At 38.1% G+C, this 16,958-nt stretch overlaps 1 protein-coding gene across 1 annotated transcript; it reads right to left on the bottom strand.

Moving 5' to 3' along the window:
- Positions 1-1,654: 1,654 nt before the first annotated feature.
- Positions 1,655-2,316, bottom strand: LOC126016286 (S-phase kinase-associated protein 1-like). The gene has a single exon (XM_049778859.1). It carries the CDS (start codon positions 2,279-2,281, stop codon positions 1,787-1,789), a length of 495 nt encoding a protein of 164 aa, XP_049634816.1. The 5' UTR covers positions 2,282-2,316; the 3' UTR covers positions 1,655-1,786.
- Positions 2,317-16,958: the final 14,642 nt, after the last annotated feature.

Genomic DNA, 16,958 nt, shown 5'->3' with positions numbered 1-16,958 from the left:
TTTGAGCCACATCCAGCAATGCTCAAAACTTACTCCTATCTCTGTTCTCAGGAGTCACTCCCAGGAGGGCTCAGGGGCGAAATGGGGTGCTGGGGATCAAACCTACATTAGTCATCCAGCCACTGTACTATCTCTCTGGTCCCATGTGTGTGCATATTTAGTAATAGTTTATCTCTATTTTGGGGAGTGAATACACCCATTTTTGTTCAGAAGTTATTCCTGGCTTTGCATTCAAAGTCACATAGGATGCCCGGGATCAAACTCAGGTCAGCTGTGTGCAAGGCAAGCACCTTAGCTGCTGTACTACTGCTCCAGATCCTAATTTATTCCCACTGTGAGTGATTTGTATGAATTTAGACTTTGACCATTCTAAAAAAATAATCTTCTGATATTCTTTTAAAAATGAAATCAGGAATACAGAAAATACAGAGGTTATGGCTTTTGCCTTGCATGCAGCCAAACCTAGTTCAATCCTCAGCAGCACACATGATCCTCTGAGTTATCTCTGAGCACAGAGTCAGAAGAAAAACCTTCACATAGCCAGTGTGATCCATAAACAACAAACTAAAATAAAATCGAAGAATTAAGAGTGCTTGGGTACAGTAGTTTGAGTATTTGCCTTTCACTCAGCTGACCTCAATTCAATCCCTGGTACCCCATATAGTTGCCTAATCACTGCCAGGAATAATTTCTGAGTGTAGTCTAGGGTAATACCTAAGCATCACCAAGTATTGCCCCCCAAAAAGTGATGTTAGTCCCATATTCCCAAATCAACACAGAGATTGGCTGAAATTAAGTAACAGCTGGACCTATGGTCCCCATTTTCATTTAGTCTACAAGATGGATAATGTTTCTACAGTCAGTTACTATTTCTCTATATGATATTACTATTATTTCTTTTTAGCCCACACCTGGTGCTGCTCAAGGATTACTCCTGGCTGAGAGAACCATATGGGATGCCAGGATCAAACTCAAATTAGTCGCTGGCAAGGAAAGCACCCTGCAATCACTCTGGCTCCCATTACTGTTATTTTTCTTATACCTATTCTCCTCTCACCCCACTTCCCTGGCCACTACAGGCATCTGTGTATTTCTGGCCATGTGCTGCTTTTATAATATTCCAAATACCTTCATATAACTATAACTATCTTCTTCTTAAGTTCATTTTATACATTCAATTCTATAATCTTTTTTTTTTTCAGAAAACTGTTTGCAAGTTCCTTTTATTTACATCAACTTTTAATAGATCACTAATATTAAGACAATAAGTAGGCAGAAAGTGCTTTATAAAAAGGGGGAAAGCCCAAAAGGCCACTAACTTTTTATAGAGAAACCACCAGTTTTATTCAGAGCAAAAAAATAAAGGGGGGAGGCAAACCTTTGATCATGAGAAAGAACTCAAATATAGGGGCCGGGAAGGTGGCGCTAGAGTTAAGGTGTCTGCCTTGCAAGCGCTAGCGTAGGACGGACCGCGGTTCGATCCCCCAGTGTCCCATATGGTCCCCCCAAGCCAGGAACGATTTCTGAGCGCATAGCCAGGAGTAACCCCTGAGCGTCAAACGGGTGTGGCCCAAAAATCAAAAAAAAAAAAAAAAAAAAAAAAGAACTCAAATATAGATATGGAATCTACGCAAACTACACATGCAATGAGGACAATAGTCTGCTAATACAACTGATTTGCTGCTGTGTTTGTCTACAGTTTGTCTAATGTTAACAATTATAAACAGAGCAGTGCAACTAGTATTTGGAACAATCCTTACAGTGTTACAGTGTCAGGCAGAGCATTTCACTTCTCTTCACACCACTGATTCTCTTTGCGTATCTGGGCTTCCTCTTCCTCAGTAAAGTCATTTTTGATATTGAAGGTCTTACAAATCTCCTCAGGTGTTTTTCTCTTGATCATATTGGCAACAGTCTTGGATGTAACATCAAGCAAACCTTTGATGTCTAAGTAGTCTGCAGCCAGAATCAGTTCAAAAAGTGTTCCTTGGTCCACTTTCAAGAATTCTTGGTCCCAAACAGGGATATCATCTGTTCGCTTTTCTTTGTTCTCTTCATCCTCAGGAGGAGGGGGGTGGTCATCCTTGTGGTGAGTGCACCACTGAATAACCTTTTTTAATATTGCTGCATTAACATTTGGGAGAGGAACTGGGTCATCATCTCCTTCATCGTCTATTCCCAAATCTTCCAACATGGTTTTGATAGTTACAGACTGTTTGGCAATTTCCACATCAACTTCAAATATCTCTCCATAAGAACTCTGCAACTTAATAGAAGGCATGGTGTTTCTTCTGTCGGGAAGAGATAGCGGGCCACCGGTAGAGAGTCCTCATCCACTCAGCACGGAGAACAAGGCCACTCAATTCTATAATCTTTTTATAATCCCATTTTTCAAGTAAGGAGACTAAGTCTAGTTCATGTGGTTCACCTGCCATAAAACAATAATTTGGTGAGTAAAAGGAATCCAGGGACAATGAAATATATAGCTTTCTAGATAAAGGAAAGAATTCGTTCAGAAGGCTGAAGAGATAGCATGAAGGTAGGGCATTTGCCTTGCGTGCAGAAGGACGGTGGTTTGAATCCTGGCATCCTATATGGTCCCCCTAGTCTGCCAGGAGCAATTTCTATGCATAGATCCAGGAGTAACCCCTGAGCACTGCGGGTGTGACCAAAAAAAAAAAAAAAAAAAAAAAAAAGAATTTGTTCAGAGATTGTTATCAGAAGCATGGGAAACTGATCCTCCTACAAAGAAATGACATTTATTTTAAATTATAACATTTTCATAAAGGTTATTTTAAGAGAACTTGAACTGATCCTTCATCTGGTTGCCCAGCACACCATGATCTGCTGCAGGTGGCCTAGAAGCTGAGGTCACGTGAATGTGCAATAAAGAGACTTTTGGAAATACCTAACTAAAGAATTTCTGGAATTAGAGAAAGGATAACCTCTTCAAGGTGCTTATGAATTCCATCTGAGAAACACATGCTAATCAGAAATCATGGCTGAAGGCTGAGGCCAAGCAAATGAACCCTCATTCCTTCCTGTTCAGCTCAAATGCCTGCTTGGAATTGAAACGGAGACCTCACAGTTCAGGCCTCAGGTCTTTCTAGACTGTTATTGCCGAGATAAAGGAGCTTTTGTCCTCATCTTAGCTAAACATGATCTAGTTACAAGCTCCTCTCCCTAGTTTCTTCCCTCTGCTATATAGAGCATCTGCTTGCATAAAACTATGATCAACACAAATGCACAAAGATTTTCTTGTCTATTGAGGTGGAACAGGAATCGCAGGCTTCACCCCCAAACTCTACTTGGCTTACATGTTCAGCTAATTAACTCCCCAATTAAACTCAAATCTGGAAAACAAAGTCCTCATAATGCTGGAATCAGAAACAAATGGGCATAGCTTAACGGAGAACAGAATGTTCCAGGATGGTCAAACGTAGAAGCTTTCAGGGTCAATAAATATACCAATTTTTAAAATACTGTCAACTTATTGATTTGTGGAATTTCAGTAGTTTATCATTATTCTTCTATATGCATGTAGGTGTTGCCATCTCCACAATTTTTAAAAGTTTCTCATATGTGGGATATAAATAAATATAGTAGGGAAGAACAAATGACCAAAGTCATCAGAACTGGAGATTCTGTCTATAAAAGTGAGTTTAAATGGCAGGCAATGTGCTGAAAGTAGCCCTTGAAACACTCAGAGAGAGAGGCAGGCTCTCTACTAATGGATGTGGTGTTAGAATAATGTGTGGGGGCTGGCGAGGTGGCGCTAGAGGTAAGGTGTCTGCCTTGCAAGCGCTAGCCAAGGAAAGGACCACGGTTCGATCCCCCGGCGTCCCATATGATCCCCCCTAGCCAGGGCCAATTTGAATGAGTGCGTAGCCAGGAGTAACCCCTGAGCATCTAACGGGTGTGGCCCGAAAAAAACAAAAACAAAACAAAAAAAAGAATAATGTGTGCATGAAAATATAATTAATAGTATTGTAAATCCCAGTACTTCAATTAAAATGGCAAAAATTTTAAACAAAGTCATGCAAGCCAATAATATGTTTGTAATTTTCCACCTTTTAGGTAAAAATTTTAAGATTCATTTATTTATAAGAAAACCTCTCACCTTCAAAGAAAATTCCCACTAACTGGTGAGCATAAGAGAAGGCTGGTCCTTTGTAGAGATCAAGCAGTGAGCCAGTTTCTTAAATCCCTTTGAATGTCTTCTTGATACCATGTGCTCTTACTAGTGGCAGTAACACTATTCATATTTGGCCATGTATAAGGGAGCCATGATAACTTGACCGAATCAAATCTTATGCCTCTCTTATGCTCATTTTCAATTATCAAAGACGATATTAAGAAAAAAATCATATACCAAATTGGTCCTATGATTATAGAGCAAATGATCAACTACTTTGTTAGATACCTAGAACATTAAACAAAAGTTTGTTATTGTGCAAGTTGAAAAGTTTACCCCATGCGGTTAACACCCAAAAAGGAAAAAGTACTAAGTATCACCAAGTATGGACAAAGAAAAAACAAGCAAACAAAAAAATAAAAAACACCTTAGTTTTATTTGATTTGGAGCCACCATATTTGAAAGAAATTCTAATACTGTCATCCTATATACTTTCACCAAAACCAATTGGTGCAAATTAATTTAAAATATGTCAAGCACTGCAATGGGAACATTAAATATACTTAGACATATCTTTATGACAATCCTTTATGACATCTTTATGACAATCATCTTTATGACAATGTAAGGTAGATACTGGTTTTCACTTTATAGCTGTGAAAACAGGATACTTAAGAATCAGGCAGCAAAAAAAAAAAGAATCAGGCAGCATCTAAGTCAATTCAATTTGACTACTGGGTTGTCTTATCCTAAATAGCTACCAACATATAGATAGTTATTGAGATCTAGAAATAAGGTGTTATTTTACCTTGTTTGTTGTCATGTGCTGACTATATTTCTCAAAATTATATTTTCCTGTAATTAAGAAACTTATTATAAAAATAACAATGACAACAAAAATAATAACTCTGTTGAACCTTTACCAAGTGCCAGGTGTTGTGCTTAACATTTATATAACCTATCATAATAGAGAGTTGTAAACATTCCTATAAGGTAGAGCAAGGATCAGCCCAATCTGACAGATAAGAGGTGGAGAAGGGAAGAAAGAATGTGATGGAAGTACCCTTCAGGTCTCTGACAGCTCCACAGAACATGTAGGACATTCTTAAATTACTTGGGTTCTTTCGGAGTTTACAAATGTGGCTCATACACAGTGGGAGGGGCCAACAGAGACTGGAAATGACAAGTCAGGTCACACAAGGGCTCTGGTACAGCTGTGAAATGGAACTGTCCTTATAAAATAGTTTCCAATGGCTTGAAATCAGACTAGTGGATGGGAGGGAAACTGATGACACTGGTAAAGGGATCAGTGCTCAAATATTATACCTAAAACTCAATCATAAATAACTTTGTAGCTTTGTATTTCACAATGATTCCATTACAAAATCCTTTATGTAATTAAAAAAGAAAAAGAATGTGATAGAACTTTCTTTGAACACAGGCTCCCTGACTTTTTCTGCTACTAAACAGATAGAGGGCTGTATTTTGCTCTGATTTTGTGTTCCTTAAAACTGGGATAGCATTAGTTCTTATAACTATGTATTAAAGAGGTATACTTTCACGCCTCTTCAGGTTATATATTACACAGCCACCACCAAAGTATCAATAGACCCTTGTCAAAACCTCTGCTCTCTACCCTTATTGTAAGTACAGCTCTGGGGTATAAGTTCATAAATTTATTTCTGTTTTCCTCTGCTCCATGCTTTGCTTGTCTATATATACCCTACATCTGAGTGAGATCTTCTGATATTTGTCTTTCACCTTCTGACTCATTTCATATAACACAAACCCCCTCCAATTCCATTGATGTTGACACAAGATGCAAGATTTCGTTGTCTGATTGAGAGTAGTGTTATATAGAATATATATAGAAACAAGACTAGTTTGAAATTATATGTGTGAAAAATATAATATGCACATATTTTGATGACTTGGTTTGAGAAATGAAAATGTATGATTTTTAAAACATTGACTATGTGTTTAATATTTCAGATAGACTGAATAATATAAATCTCACTTTAATTTTAAGTTTAGAGTTTATATTATTGTTCTTTTAAATTACTTTCATCTGGTTTTGTATTTGTTTTTGTTTTAAATGAGGCTGCTAGAAAAGTTAACAAACCTAAGTTTGTAGCTCACATTATAACTCCATTAGACCATATTGCTCAAGAGCTAAATTCATCCCCATTTTTGCTTTACCCTCCCAAAGAAAAGTTGCCATTATTCACATTATTGAAAATGTGTGATCTTTCATTCTAAGTCTTAGGTCTTCTTTGTGTGTGTGAGAAAACCAAGACACAAAAATAGTTAAGAACTAAAGTCAAACATTAAGCCTAAAAAAAAAAATCTTCAAAGCAAGCTGAGAACAAAAGATTGCACACTCTACTCTCAGCTTTCCTTGCTTGACCTGCTTTCCAACCTGGACTCCAGCCACAGAGTTCAAGAAGTTTAATGACCGTCTGAGGTTTAAAGTCTAATCAAAAGTCAAACATGACCTCTGCCTGTGTTTTTCCTCTTGCTCTATGCCCACTTGCCCTGTGCCTGGATAGAATATAACAAAGTGTGGGGGGTTGCCTCTTTGTGTTGCTTTTAACCCAGGGTCACGGGGTGGCTTTTATAAGATTAATACTTCAATTATTTCATGATAACTATTGGGTCTCTCATTTCAAGGAAACAGTAAAAAACACATGCTCAAAAGTAAATTCACTAGCAATAAGAAGACTCCTTAATAAATCATAAGTGGGGCTGGAATGTCACTCAGTATTAATGCAAGCCTCATACTTAAGAGCCGTAGGTTCCATTAAAAAAAATAAGTAAAAAGAAAACTTTAGCTATTCATAAGTTCAGGTGCTGGACGGTTTTGGAGTTGAAGCTGAGTTTTATATTTTCCTCTGAAAGGTCCCTTAAGCAGAAAATATTTCCTGAAATGTGAGCAACTCCCCAGGTGCCATCAAATAGAACAGGACTTGGCAATTAAAACCAAAGATGTTCTTGTACTTCAGCTGAGCTCTTGGTTCAGCCCAGCCTCCATCCAGCTCTGAACATTTGACGTTTGTGCTTATTTACTTAGCTCCCTGGAGCACAGGGCAGCTTTTCTTTGTCACTGCCTTCACCTGTGTGAGCTCTATTGAAAAAGCCTTCATAAATGTTCTGAACATTTATATCTGAGCCAAGCTCCTTAGTGCGACCTCTCCATCCTCTCCCTTCCTTACTTTTGCTCACCACCTCTCCCTTTTTAGTCTTCAAATGCTTCTATCTTTTTTTTTTTTTTACAAGCGAATAAAGGAAGAAGCTGTGGCACTGGAAATGTTTCTGGGGATGTGGCAAGATTGGTCCTCCCCACACCCCTCCTCTGTGGAGATTAAGTGTTCCTCATGCGTGCATGTGTGTCCCAACACTGGGCAGCTGTCCCTGAGCTTTTCAGGATCAACCAATGACACTGAAGCAGGCTGCAGTGGGAAGAACAGAAGCCCTAGCATTTTATTCTGAGGACTGTATGTGCTTATATAAACTCTATATATAGACAGACCCAAATATTACCTTTCACCCCACTATTACCTTTCACAATTCCTCATCCTTTAGTCTTATCTTTCTTGACTCTTTATATATTTGATGTTCCTGATAGATAGTATTCCCCATATTCCACATGGCATGGTGGAAAGTGTCCAGAACCCTGAGTTCAGGCTCTAACTGCAGTACTACTGTTAATTAGCCCTGTCTGACAGGATTCTCTGTATCTGCCCTTCAGTGGAAAGAAGAGTTGAGCTGGGGGAGAATGTGAAACCCATTCTGTTCTATAATCCCATGATGCATGAACTTAATAGATCACTGTAGGGGCTAATAAGAAAGTTTAGAGGGTAAGGCACTTGACTTGTTGGCTGTGTAGCCAACCCAGGGTTGATCACTGGCATCCCAGATAGTCTCTGAGCAACACCTGGAGTGATTTCTGAGTGCAGAGCCAGAAGAAACCCCTGAGTATCAGTAGGTGTGGCCCCAAATCTGAATATAAATAAATCATCACCAGTCATGTTTATCTATTTCTTAAGTTTCCATTATTTAAACTCTTGACCTTGTAGCATTCACCCTCCTTGGAAATTTGGGTTGATGCCTGAGAAGTAAACTGACCCTTACAAGATGATTTATACAATCCCAATTCCAAACTTTAGGAAAAGACCTAAGCTGTACTATGGCTATATAGCTGCATAGGAGTTAAAAAAAAAAAAACTACTGAAGGGGACAGAGAGATAGTACAGTGGGTAAGGCACTTGCCTTGAACTCATTCAACCTAGTTTTGATTGCCAGCATCCCATATAGTCTTCTGAAGCTTCTAGAAGTGACTCCTAAGTGCAAGGCCAAAAATAACCCCTGAGCAACAGGTGGCCCAAGAATAAAACAATACAAGCAAAAAAACAAATACTGGAGGTTGGTTGTGGAAGAAAGTCACCTTAAAAAGAGGCCATTACCGCTTAACTAACTTGTAGAAAATGGAGTATAACTAGACCCTACATTTTAAGAAACTCATTCTAAATAAGGTTTTATTAGGAATCATTTTTTTCAGATGTTTATTTGTTTCTGTGTATTTCCAGAATTAATGCTAGAGTCTTCAAATCATGACTGCTTCCAGTCAGCCCACTCTATGCCTTTTACACAGTGCAGCTGAATAAATGTCACTTGAGTTTATCTCAGTCCTTTGCCCCTGCTCAAAGCTTCCCACTTCCCTCTCAGCATACTGGATTAAGCATAGCCTGCTCAGTCTGGCGGGTCTACATCAACTGCAGCATGACCTCCCTCATGCCAACCAGCCTTCCACTGCTGCTCCATCAACACAGTGTCCTGAGTTTTCACACACCTCACATCCCTGACTGGACACCACATATAATATTGCTCATCATATCACTCCCAGAGAAACCCTTCTTCTACCCACTATCTGACTGATATAAAATTAATTCAAAGGACCTCTTTAATGATATATTTTCTCTCTCCTTTAAATTCTCATAGGCCATCACTAAGAGAAACAAATGCAAATAACGAAAACAATTTTTATTTTTCTAGTAGTCATCATTTTAAAAAACCATGAAATTAATTGTAATATACTTAATTATTCCATTATGTCCAAAACAATACTTTAACATGTAACAAACACTTTCAAAATCATTTTGTTCCTTTTTAAATGATTTTTTGAGGGAGGAGGTCTAATAAATCTTCTAAGTCCAGGATGAATTCTACACTTAAAACACTCAGGTTCCTAAATTATCATAGAAAATACTTAATTTGTACTTATTTTTCATTATTTAAAGGTCAAAAAATAAAAGTAGATTCAGGGGCCAAAGAGAGATTCAAAATGGGATAGCACATGCTTAAGCATGTATGTGGTCCTGAGTTTCATCCCAGATCATATAACCTCCAGGATACCTCAACTCGTCTTGGTGGTTCCCAAACCTGGGGTAGGCCCTGCATCACTGGAACCTAGAAATATTGCTGACTGGGTGCAGGAGGGGAACATTAAAAAGAAAGAAGATTCACATACTCAAATTGCATTAAATAGATCAGAAGAATATATCAGAATAGAATAGAACAGCTTAGATTGTCAGAAGTCTGACAATAATTGAAATCACTATTGGCTTTTAAATTTAATCAAATGATAAAAATTGTATTGATGGTGGGATTAATATTGAATACTGTATGCCTAAGATTTATCTATCAATCACATCATAAATCAAGTCTTTTTAATTTCAAAATCAATTTTAAAATATTAAAATGTAGTAATAAAGAATCAAGTAAAATAAAAACAAATACAAATAATATAATGAATGTTCAGCCCTGCAGTCTCATCAGCCATATTTCCTGTGTTTCATTGCCACACATGTCTAGTGGGATGGTATTGCAGTCCATTGTGGGCTGTGCCCTTCTCAGTGCCACCTGCCTAGTGGCTTTCTTTGGAAAGGTTTGTGTGTGTGTGTGTGTGTGTGTGTGTGTGTGTGTGTGTGTGTGTGTGTGTGTGTGTGTGTGTAACTTAACTAGATCACAAACTCCAGCAGAAAAAACTGCGACTTTCTCTCTCTCACTGCTCTGTCTCCAGTGCCCATTACGGACAAGGCCCTGAATACTTTATAGGTCAATGCAAACCAAGAGCCATGAAGAAGTGATCTTATTTATCCTTTTAGGCTAGTAACTTGATAGTTTGAGTACAAAGTGTGTACATTATATTATATTATTTTTCATGCTGCTAACATAGGGCTTTGTCCTCAATAAATGAACCATTTCTCCTTCATTTGGATGAATTCAGGATGTTACCATCATGGAAGTTTCATTTTTCATATTAATTTACCCTCATGCATAACATGTGCATTCATATCATACACAATATAGGTCTTAGAGTTTCGAGCTTTGAAACTTATTTTAGTGTGAAGCTGCACTAATTCAAAAACCTGATGTTAGGACCACACTTAAAAGAGGAAGATTTTTCTTTCCTCCTTAAGCAATGTGCTCAGCAGGGAATTTTGACAGATTTTTCCTCTCTCTTTCCCCTCTCTCCCTTTCTCATGCACTCATTATATGCTGAATGAAATGTGGCTTCTAAAGAAATACAGGTACTCTAAAAAAAAAAATCTCTTGAAGAGCATGAAAAAAGAAAAGAGAATAAGAAGGAAGAAGAGAAGGGTGCAGGGATTACAAAGGTCAGCTGGCTCTACCTCACCACGTTTAGACACTTCACACAGAATAAGGCCGGGTGAGTACAGCAGGGATCACACACGCCCAGCATCTCCACAGCTTATGGGACATCAGTACCTTGAAAGGAAATTTTATTTCTATCACAAAAATAGTACTATAAACGTTTAAGCCTTTTTCTATGAAATAGTCTCAGCAAAGGGCCAGGGATATGACTCTGTGGACGAATGCATGTATGTGTTGCGTAGATGAGGGTTTGGGATTAATCCCCAGCAGGACTCATGTGTGCATCACATGCACAGTGCACATACGCATAAGCACATCCACACACGCATCCACCTTGTAAAAAGTCATACTTAGTATCCTTGTTTCATGGAAAAACTCATGACTCACGATCAAGCAAGTTGAAGCTTTTGCAAAGTCCTTGGAACTTTGTCATAGAACATGATCACTGGGCCTCTAGGGACATGGTTCTGATAATTGCAGAGGTGTCCTGAGGTTAGGAAGAGTATGATTCCTGCTGCAGCTTTCACATTCCAATTGCACTCCCAGAGAGCATCAGTATACTAGTGGGTCTGTACTCTCTCTCTCCTTCTCTCCTCCTCTCTCCCCCATTTCGTCCCCTATCATACTCCCACTGACAATGGAATTAATGTCACTTCTCCCTCTCATTTCTCACTCATTGCACCCTTTTCTTTGTCACTGGTGAATGAGTTTCCTTTACATTCTGCATTTCCCCTTCTATTTACTGTCATTTAAATGCCTTTGAAAGAGATCAGGATGTATCCTGTTTGTTACTGCTCTAATTTAGTGGCTTCTCTCAGCAATTCTATTTATTCAACAGAAACTGACATCTAAATAGAGGAGAAAAGGAAGATTTGCCCAGAGGAAACTGCACAGCTAGGTAATCTCTTGACCTGGATATGGAATCACTCCAATGTGCTTGGGGTTAGGGGTTCTCTTAGACATACCATTATTTATTTTTTGATTTTTGTTGTTGATATTTCTAAAACCATTGAAGGTTTTTTAAATTTTTATTTAAAAATATAAAATTATAAGAATATCCAAGGCAGCAATTATAAATGGAACTTTTAAAGTCCAAAATGTTCCAGTAGAATTGGAATTTCCTGCCAAGTTTCCTTCCTAGAATATTTTCCTTATAGCTGCATGAATTTATATTTAGTCATAATTCTCAGAATTTCTAAGACAATAGACATTTTACCTCCTTTCCCCCACCCCTCACAAAAGCTACATGGCTAAATGAAACCTCACATTAGTATAAACAAGGCAATGGAATAAATGAGATTTGGAAATAACCTTGATCATCAGATGAAAGTTAATATGAGATTAAGTGACTAGATAAGTCAGCACTGGGCCCGGAGAGATAGCACAGTGGCATTTGCCTTGCAAGCATGGACCAAAGGTGGTTGGTTCGAATCCCGGTGTCCCATATGGTCCCCCGTGCCTGCCAGGAGCTATTTCTGAGCAGACAGCCAGGAGTAACCCCTGAGCACCGCCGGGTGTGACCCAAAAACCAAAAAAAAAAAAAAAGATAAGTCAGCACTGTTTAGGAAGCAAATGACAAAAACTCAAGTCTCCTACTTATTTTATTATGTATCTGATTTATTTATGAATGGATCTGAATTTCAGGCAGGGCTGGACCAAGGTACAAAAACAAAATTGTCAGGATTTTACACAAGAGTTTTTTATTTATTGGCTGTTTTCCTGTTTGTTTGTTTTTGTTTGTTTGTTTGTTGGAAGCACTCATTGCATTCAGCAGCAAGAGGATTCTAGTTTCTTAAAATATGTGCCCCAATCCCATATGTAACTTTAAAAAAATACTCATTATCATAAATTATGATATATTATATCATAAATATGATTTAGTAACAGTAAACATTTGGCTTGTATATCTATTATAAGATAGATAGAGAGATAGATAGGTGGATAGATAGATAGATAGATAGATAGATAGATAAATAGATAGATAGATAGATAGATAGATAGATAAATCTGAAGTCATAAAAATTTACTGGGTTAAAGAAAAAGGTCACAAGTGGAAAAAGCTTAAGACTTTCCCTAGATCAATGTGCCAGTTCACAGGAATAGGAAGGTTGAAAACCACTGTTGATAACTGCTAGTCTGTTGATCAGGATGCAGGATAGGTGCCAGTTCACAAGGTATTAAAAAGTTGAAGAAGAGATGGGCCTGGAGAGATAGTACAGCAGTATTTGCCTTACAAGCAGCCGATCCAGGACCAAAGGTGTTTGGTTCGAATCCCGGTGTCCCATATGGTCCCCCGTGCCTGCCAGGAGCTATTTCTGAGCAGACAGCCAGGAGTAACCTCTGAGCAATGCCGGGTGTGACCCAAAAACAAAAACAAAAAACAAAAAACAAAAAAAGTTGAAGAATATTCAAAAATAAAGTCTCAATTCTCCTAGCAGCAGTTCCATTTGTCCATATTGACCTAACATACACACCTCATCCGCATCTCATTTATTTTCAAGAATGAAAATATTGAAAAACCTTGAAAATATTGAAAAACCTAAGTCAGTTGCTCAAAAGGTTTCTCATCAACCCTGATTTTGTTCTATACCCTTCTCTGCAATAGACACTGGGGGAGGGGGGGATTAGGGTCAGACCTGACATATACAGGACTAACTCATGGTTCTGAGCTCAGAGATCACTTCTAGAGGGATCAGGGTACTGTCTGGGTTACTAAGGACAGAACCCAGGCAAGCCACATGCAAGGCAAATGCCCCACCTCCTGTACTATCACTCTGATAGTTTTTCATGGGAATGGGGCACTGTGATTCACTGAAGTGGGTGACACAGACCATCTTTAGTATATATTGGTGGAAGGGTAGAGTGTTTAGCCAGAGAAAATGGATCAATATTACAGTGGTTTTACAGCAGGTGGTTTGAAGGGGAGGCATTTATTTCCTTAAGTTATGATTCTTTGCATCTACTTTGGAGGAAAAGAGACATGTAAAGAATATTTTAAAGAGGGCCAGAGAGATAGTACAAGGGTTATGGCATTTGCCTTGCATGGGACCAACTCTTAATAGATTCTGGTATTGCAAATAGTCCCCCAAGCACTACCAGGAGTGATCCCTGAAAACAAAGCCAGGAGTAAGCCCTGAGCATGTTAGATGTGCAAGACAATTTTTAATAAAATAACATCTTAAAGATAATCTGAATGTGGAATGCATTTTGAGTGTTTCATTGCTGTTAAACAACTTGTTTAAACAGTCTTGTTCTGAGTATTTAGATCTAAATGATTTAGAGCAAGAGGTTCATAAAGCCTGCAAAATAATTCTCAAGTAGTTCTATAAAAACAAAAGTATGTGTTTATATCTGTATTAGATATGTTTTCATCACCAACCCATCCCTAAGTCATTCAAAGCAACATATAAACCAATAGCAATAGAATTTTCATACAAACCTTGGCCAAAACAAGTCTCTAGCCACTTTATAATTTCCGTTTACTTTTCCTCAGTTGTTGCAATGCCTGGTGGTTGCACATACACATGGCTGCGGCATTTGTACATTTTGTTGTAGCACTCACCAGGGGCCACACTCCTTTGCTGTGATGCTTGTGATAGTGCTCATAAATATTGCATTTTTAGTGGTGGTGCCCACACACCTTCTTGCTATAGTCTTGAGGCTTCCTGTAAACTGACAAAGACAAAACAAAACAAAAAACTTGTATGCTCAGTCTTCATTAGTGTGGGACATGGGTAAAAAAAAAAATCAAGCTACTTTACACAAATTAAATCTAGATAATTATCAGAAAGGAGTTCCACACCTAGTTTTGTATAATCCTAAACTCATCATCAGATAGAAAACAGGGCATCCATCAATCATACAAGAGACTCTTCATTCCAGAACATGAACACTGGATTTAAAGTTTTTTTTAATGAATAAAGTATTCCTTCCCTAACAACATATTCTTAATAACCCCAAAGAGGGTGTCACACCCTGGATATTTTTGTTTGTTTCTGTTGCTTCTACACAAATTATCAACACAAATTTATGCTTTACCATCTGGAGGTGAGAAATCTAAAAGCCAGATGTAAACAGGTCTGCAATGCCACAATGGTGAATCAAATTCTATTCCATTTCAGAAGCCACCTGCCCTGTGACATATCACTCAAATCTTTGTCATCACAACTTCTACTACTCTCTCTGCCACGCACACTCATCTAAGTCCTAGTGATAGATCAAAATGATTGGAACAGGGACCTGGAATGACAGTACCATGCATAGGGCACTTGCTTCACACAGCCAAGCCAGATTCAATCCCCAAGACCACATATATCATGCTGAACCTTGCCATCAGAAATTATCACTGAGCGCAGAACAAGGAGTAAGTCTTGAGGACTTCCCTCAAACAAAACAACAACAAAACTTGGAAAGTGTTGGAGAGGAGATTATAAAAAAGAGCTTTCATCCACTGTAGGTAGGATGTCATCTGGTTCAGACCATAAGGGAACAGTGTGATGATATGAAATTTCTCAAAAAATATAAGAATGGAACCCCCCAAATGGCACAATGATAACACTTCTTGGCATCTACCCCAAAACACACAAAAAAATTAATCCAAAATGATACACACACATCTATGTTCATGGTAGTTTGTAGTACAATAGCCAAGATATAAAAACATTTTAACTCAAATGTTCAACAATAGATGAATGAAGAAAAAGGTTGTGGCATAGATACACAAAACTGGAAGGTATCATGTTAAGCAAAGTAAGTCAGAGAAAAAAGACCAAATACCAGATGATCTTACTTATCTATGGAAGAGAGAGAGAGAGAGAGAGAGAGAGAGAGAGAGAGAGAGGGCGGGAGGGAGGGAGAGAGAGAGAGAGAAAGTGAATAGATAGTATGGAACAATGGCCTACAAGAAAGATATCAATTTAGTCAGAAGAAAAAGTGTAAAATTTCTGAGAAAAATTCTTAAAGGGGTCTGACTTAGCACTCCTGTTATCTTAGTTCTAAAATGTTCACATCAGCTGGTACCCTCACATTCAAAATTGACTTTCAGGTTACAATTACTATAGTAGGATCTTTGTCACTATACAATCAAATATAAGTCCTTCATGATACAATGTCCTATACTGAAAGAAAAAGAATTAACCAACAAGAGAATAGCAAAAAGAGATGTAGGTTTTTGTATGTTTGTCTATTTAAGAACAGAAAATAGAGGACAAGAGAAACACTCTATGAAGAAGTCGTATTTAATCTAATATTTAAAAGATAATTATGTAGGGGCCAGAGAGATAGCACAGTGGTAGGGTGTTTCCCTTGCACATGGTCGACTAGAGATGAACCCAGGTTTGATTCCCAGCATCCCATATGGTTCCCCTAGCTTGCCAAGCAATTTCTGAGTGCAGAGCAAGGAATAACCCCGGAGCGCCACTAGGTTTTACCCCAAAAATAAATAAATAAAAAGATAAATATGTATTAGCTATTGTTAGATTTGCATCAACTATTTTAAATGGAAAAAGTGAAAATAAAAATACCTGTTAGGGGCTGGTGTCCTATAATGGGTAGGACACTTACCTTGCACAATGCCAACCTAGTTTGATTCCCATAATCCCATAATCCCCTGAGGCCTGTTAGGAGTGATTCCTGAGTGGAGAACAGTGCTACATGTGGCACACACACGCACACACACACACACACACACACACACACACACACACACACACAATTAATATGGGCATAATATTGTATACATTGCTACACTTTTCCAAGCTTAATATGTTTGCTTGTATAAACAGGGCTGTGGGTGATTTTAGTAAAGACTATGATAAAGGTGGTTGTGTTCATGAAGACAACTGGCCATTGTGATGGTAAATCTCAATGATCTGGCTCTATGATAGGTTTATCAAAGGAAAGGAATAAGGGAGTAGAAAAAAGATAAAAAGAAAAGAGAATTCCATCTTGTTATAAATACAAATGATCATAAAAACACTTTGAACTTCAGGACATTTTGTAAAAATGTGAAGGTAAACACAGGTTTTTTGTTTGTTTGTTTCTGTTTTTGTTTTTTTTTTAATTGGTTTGTTTCAGTTCCTGAGTCATGCCCCGAAATACTCAGGGCTTACCCCTGGCACTGTACTCAGGAATTATTCCTGGCAGTGCT

The sequence above is a fragment of the Suncus etruscus genome, chromosome 8, assembly GCF_024139225.1.
Source record: "Suncus etruscus isolate mSunEtr1 chromosome 8, mSunEtr1.pri.cur, whole genome shotgun sequence".
Classification (NCBI taxonomy): Eukaryota; Metazoa; Chordata; class Mammalia; order Eulipotyphla; family Soricidae; genus Suncus; species Suncus etruscus.
This window is presented reverse-complemented; position numbering and strand designations above follow the sequence as displayed.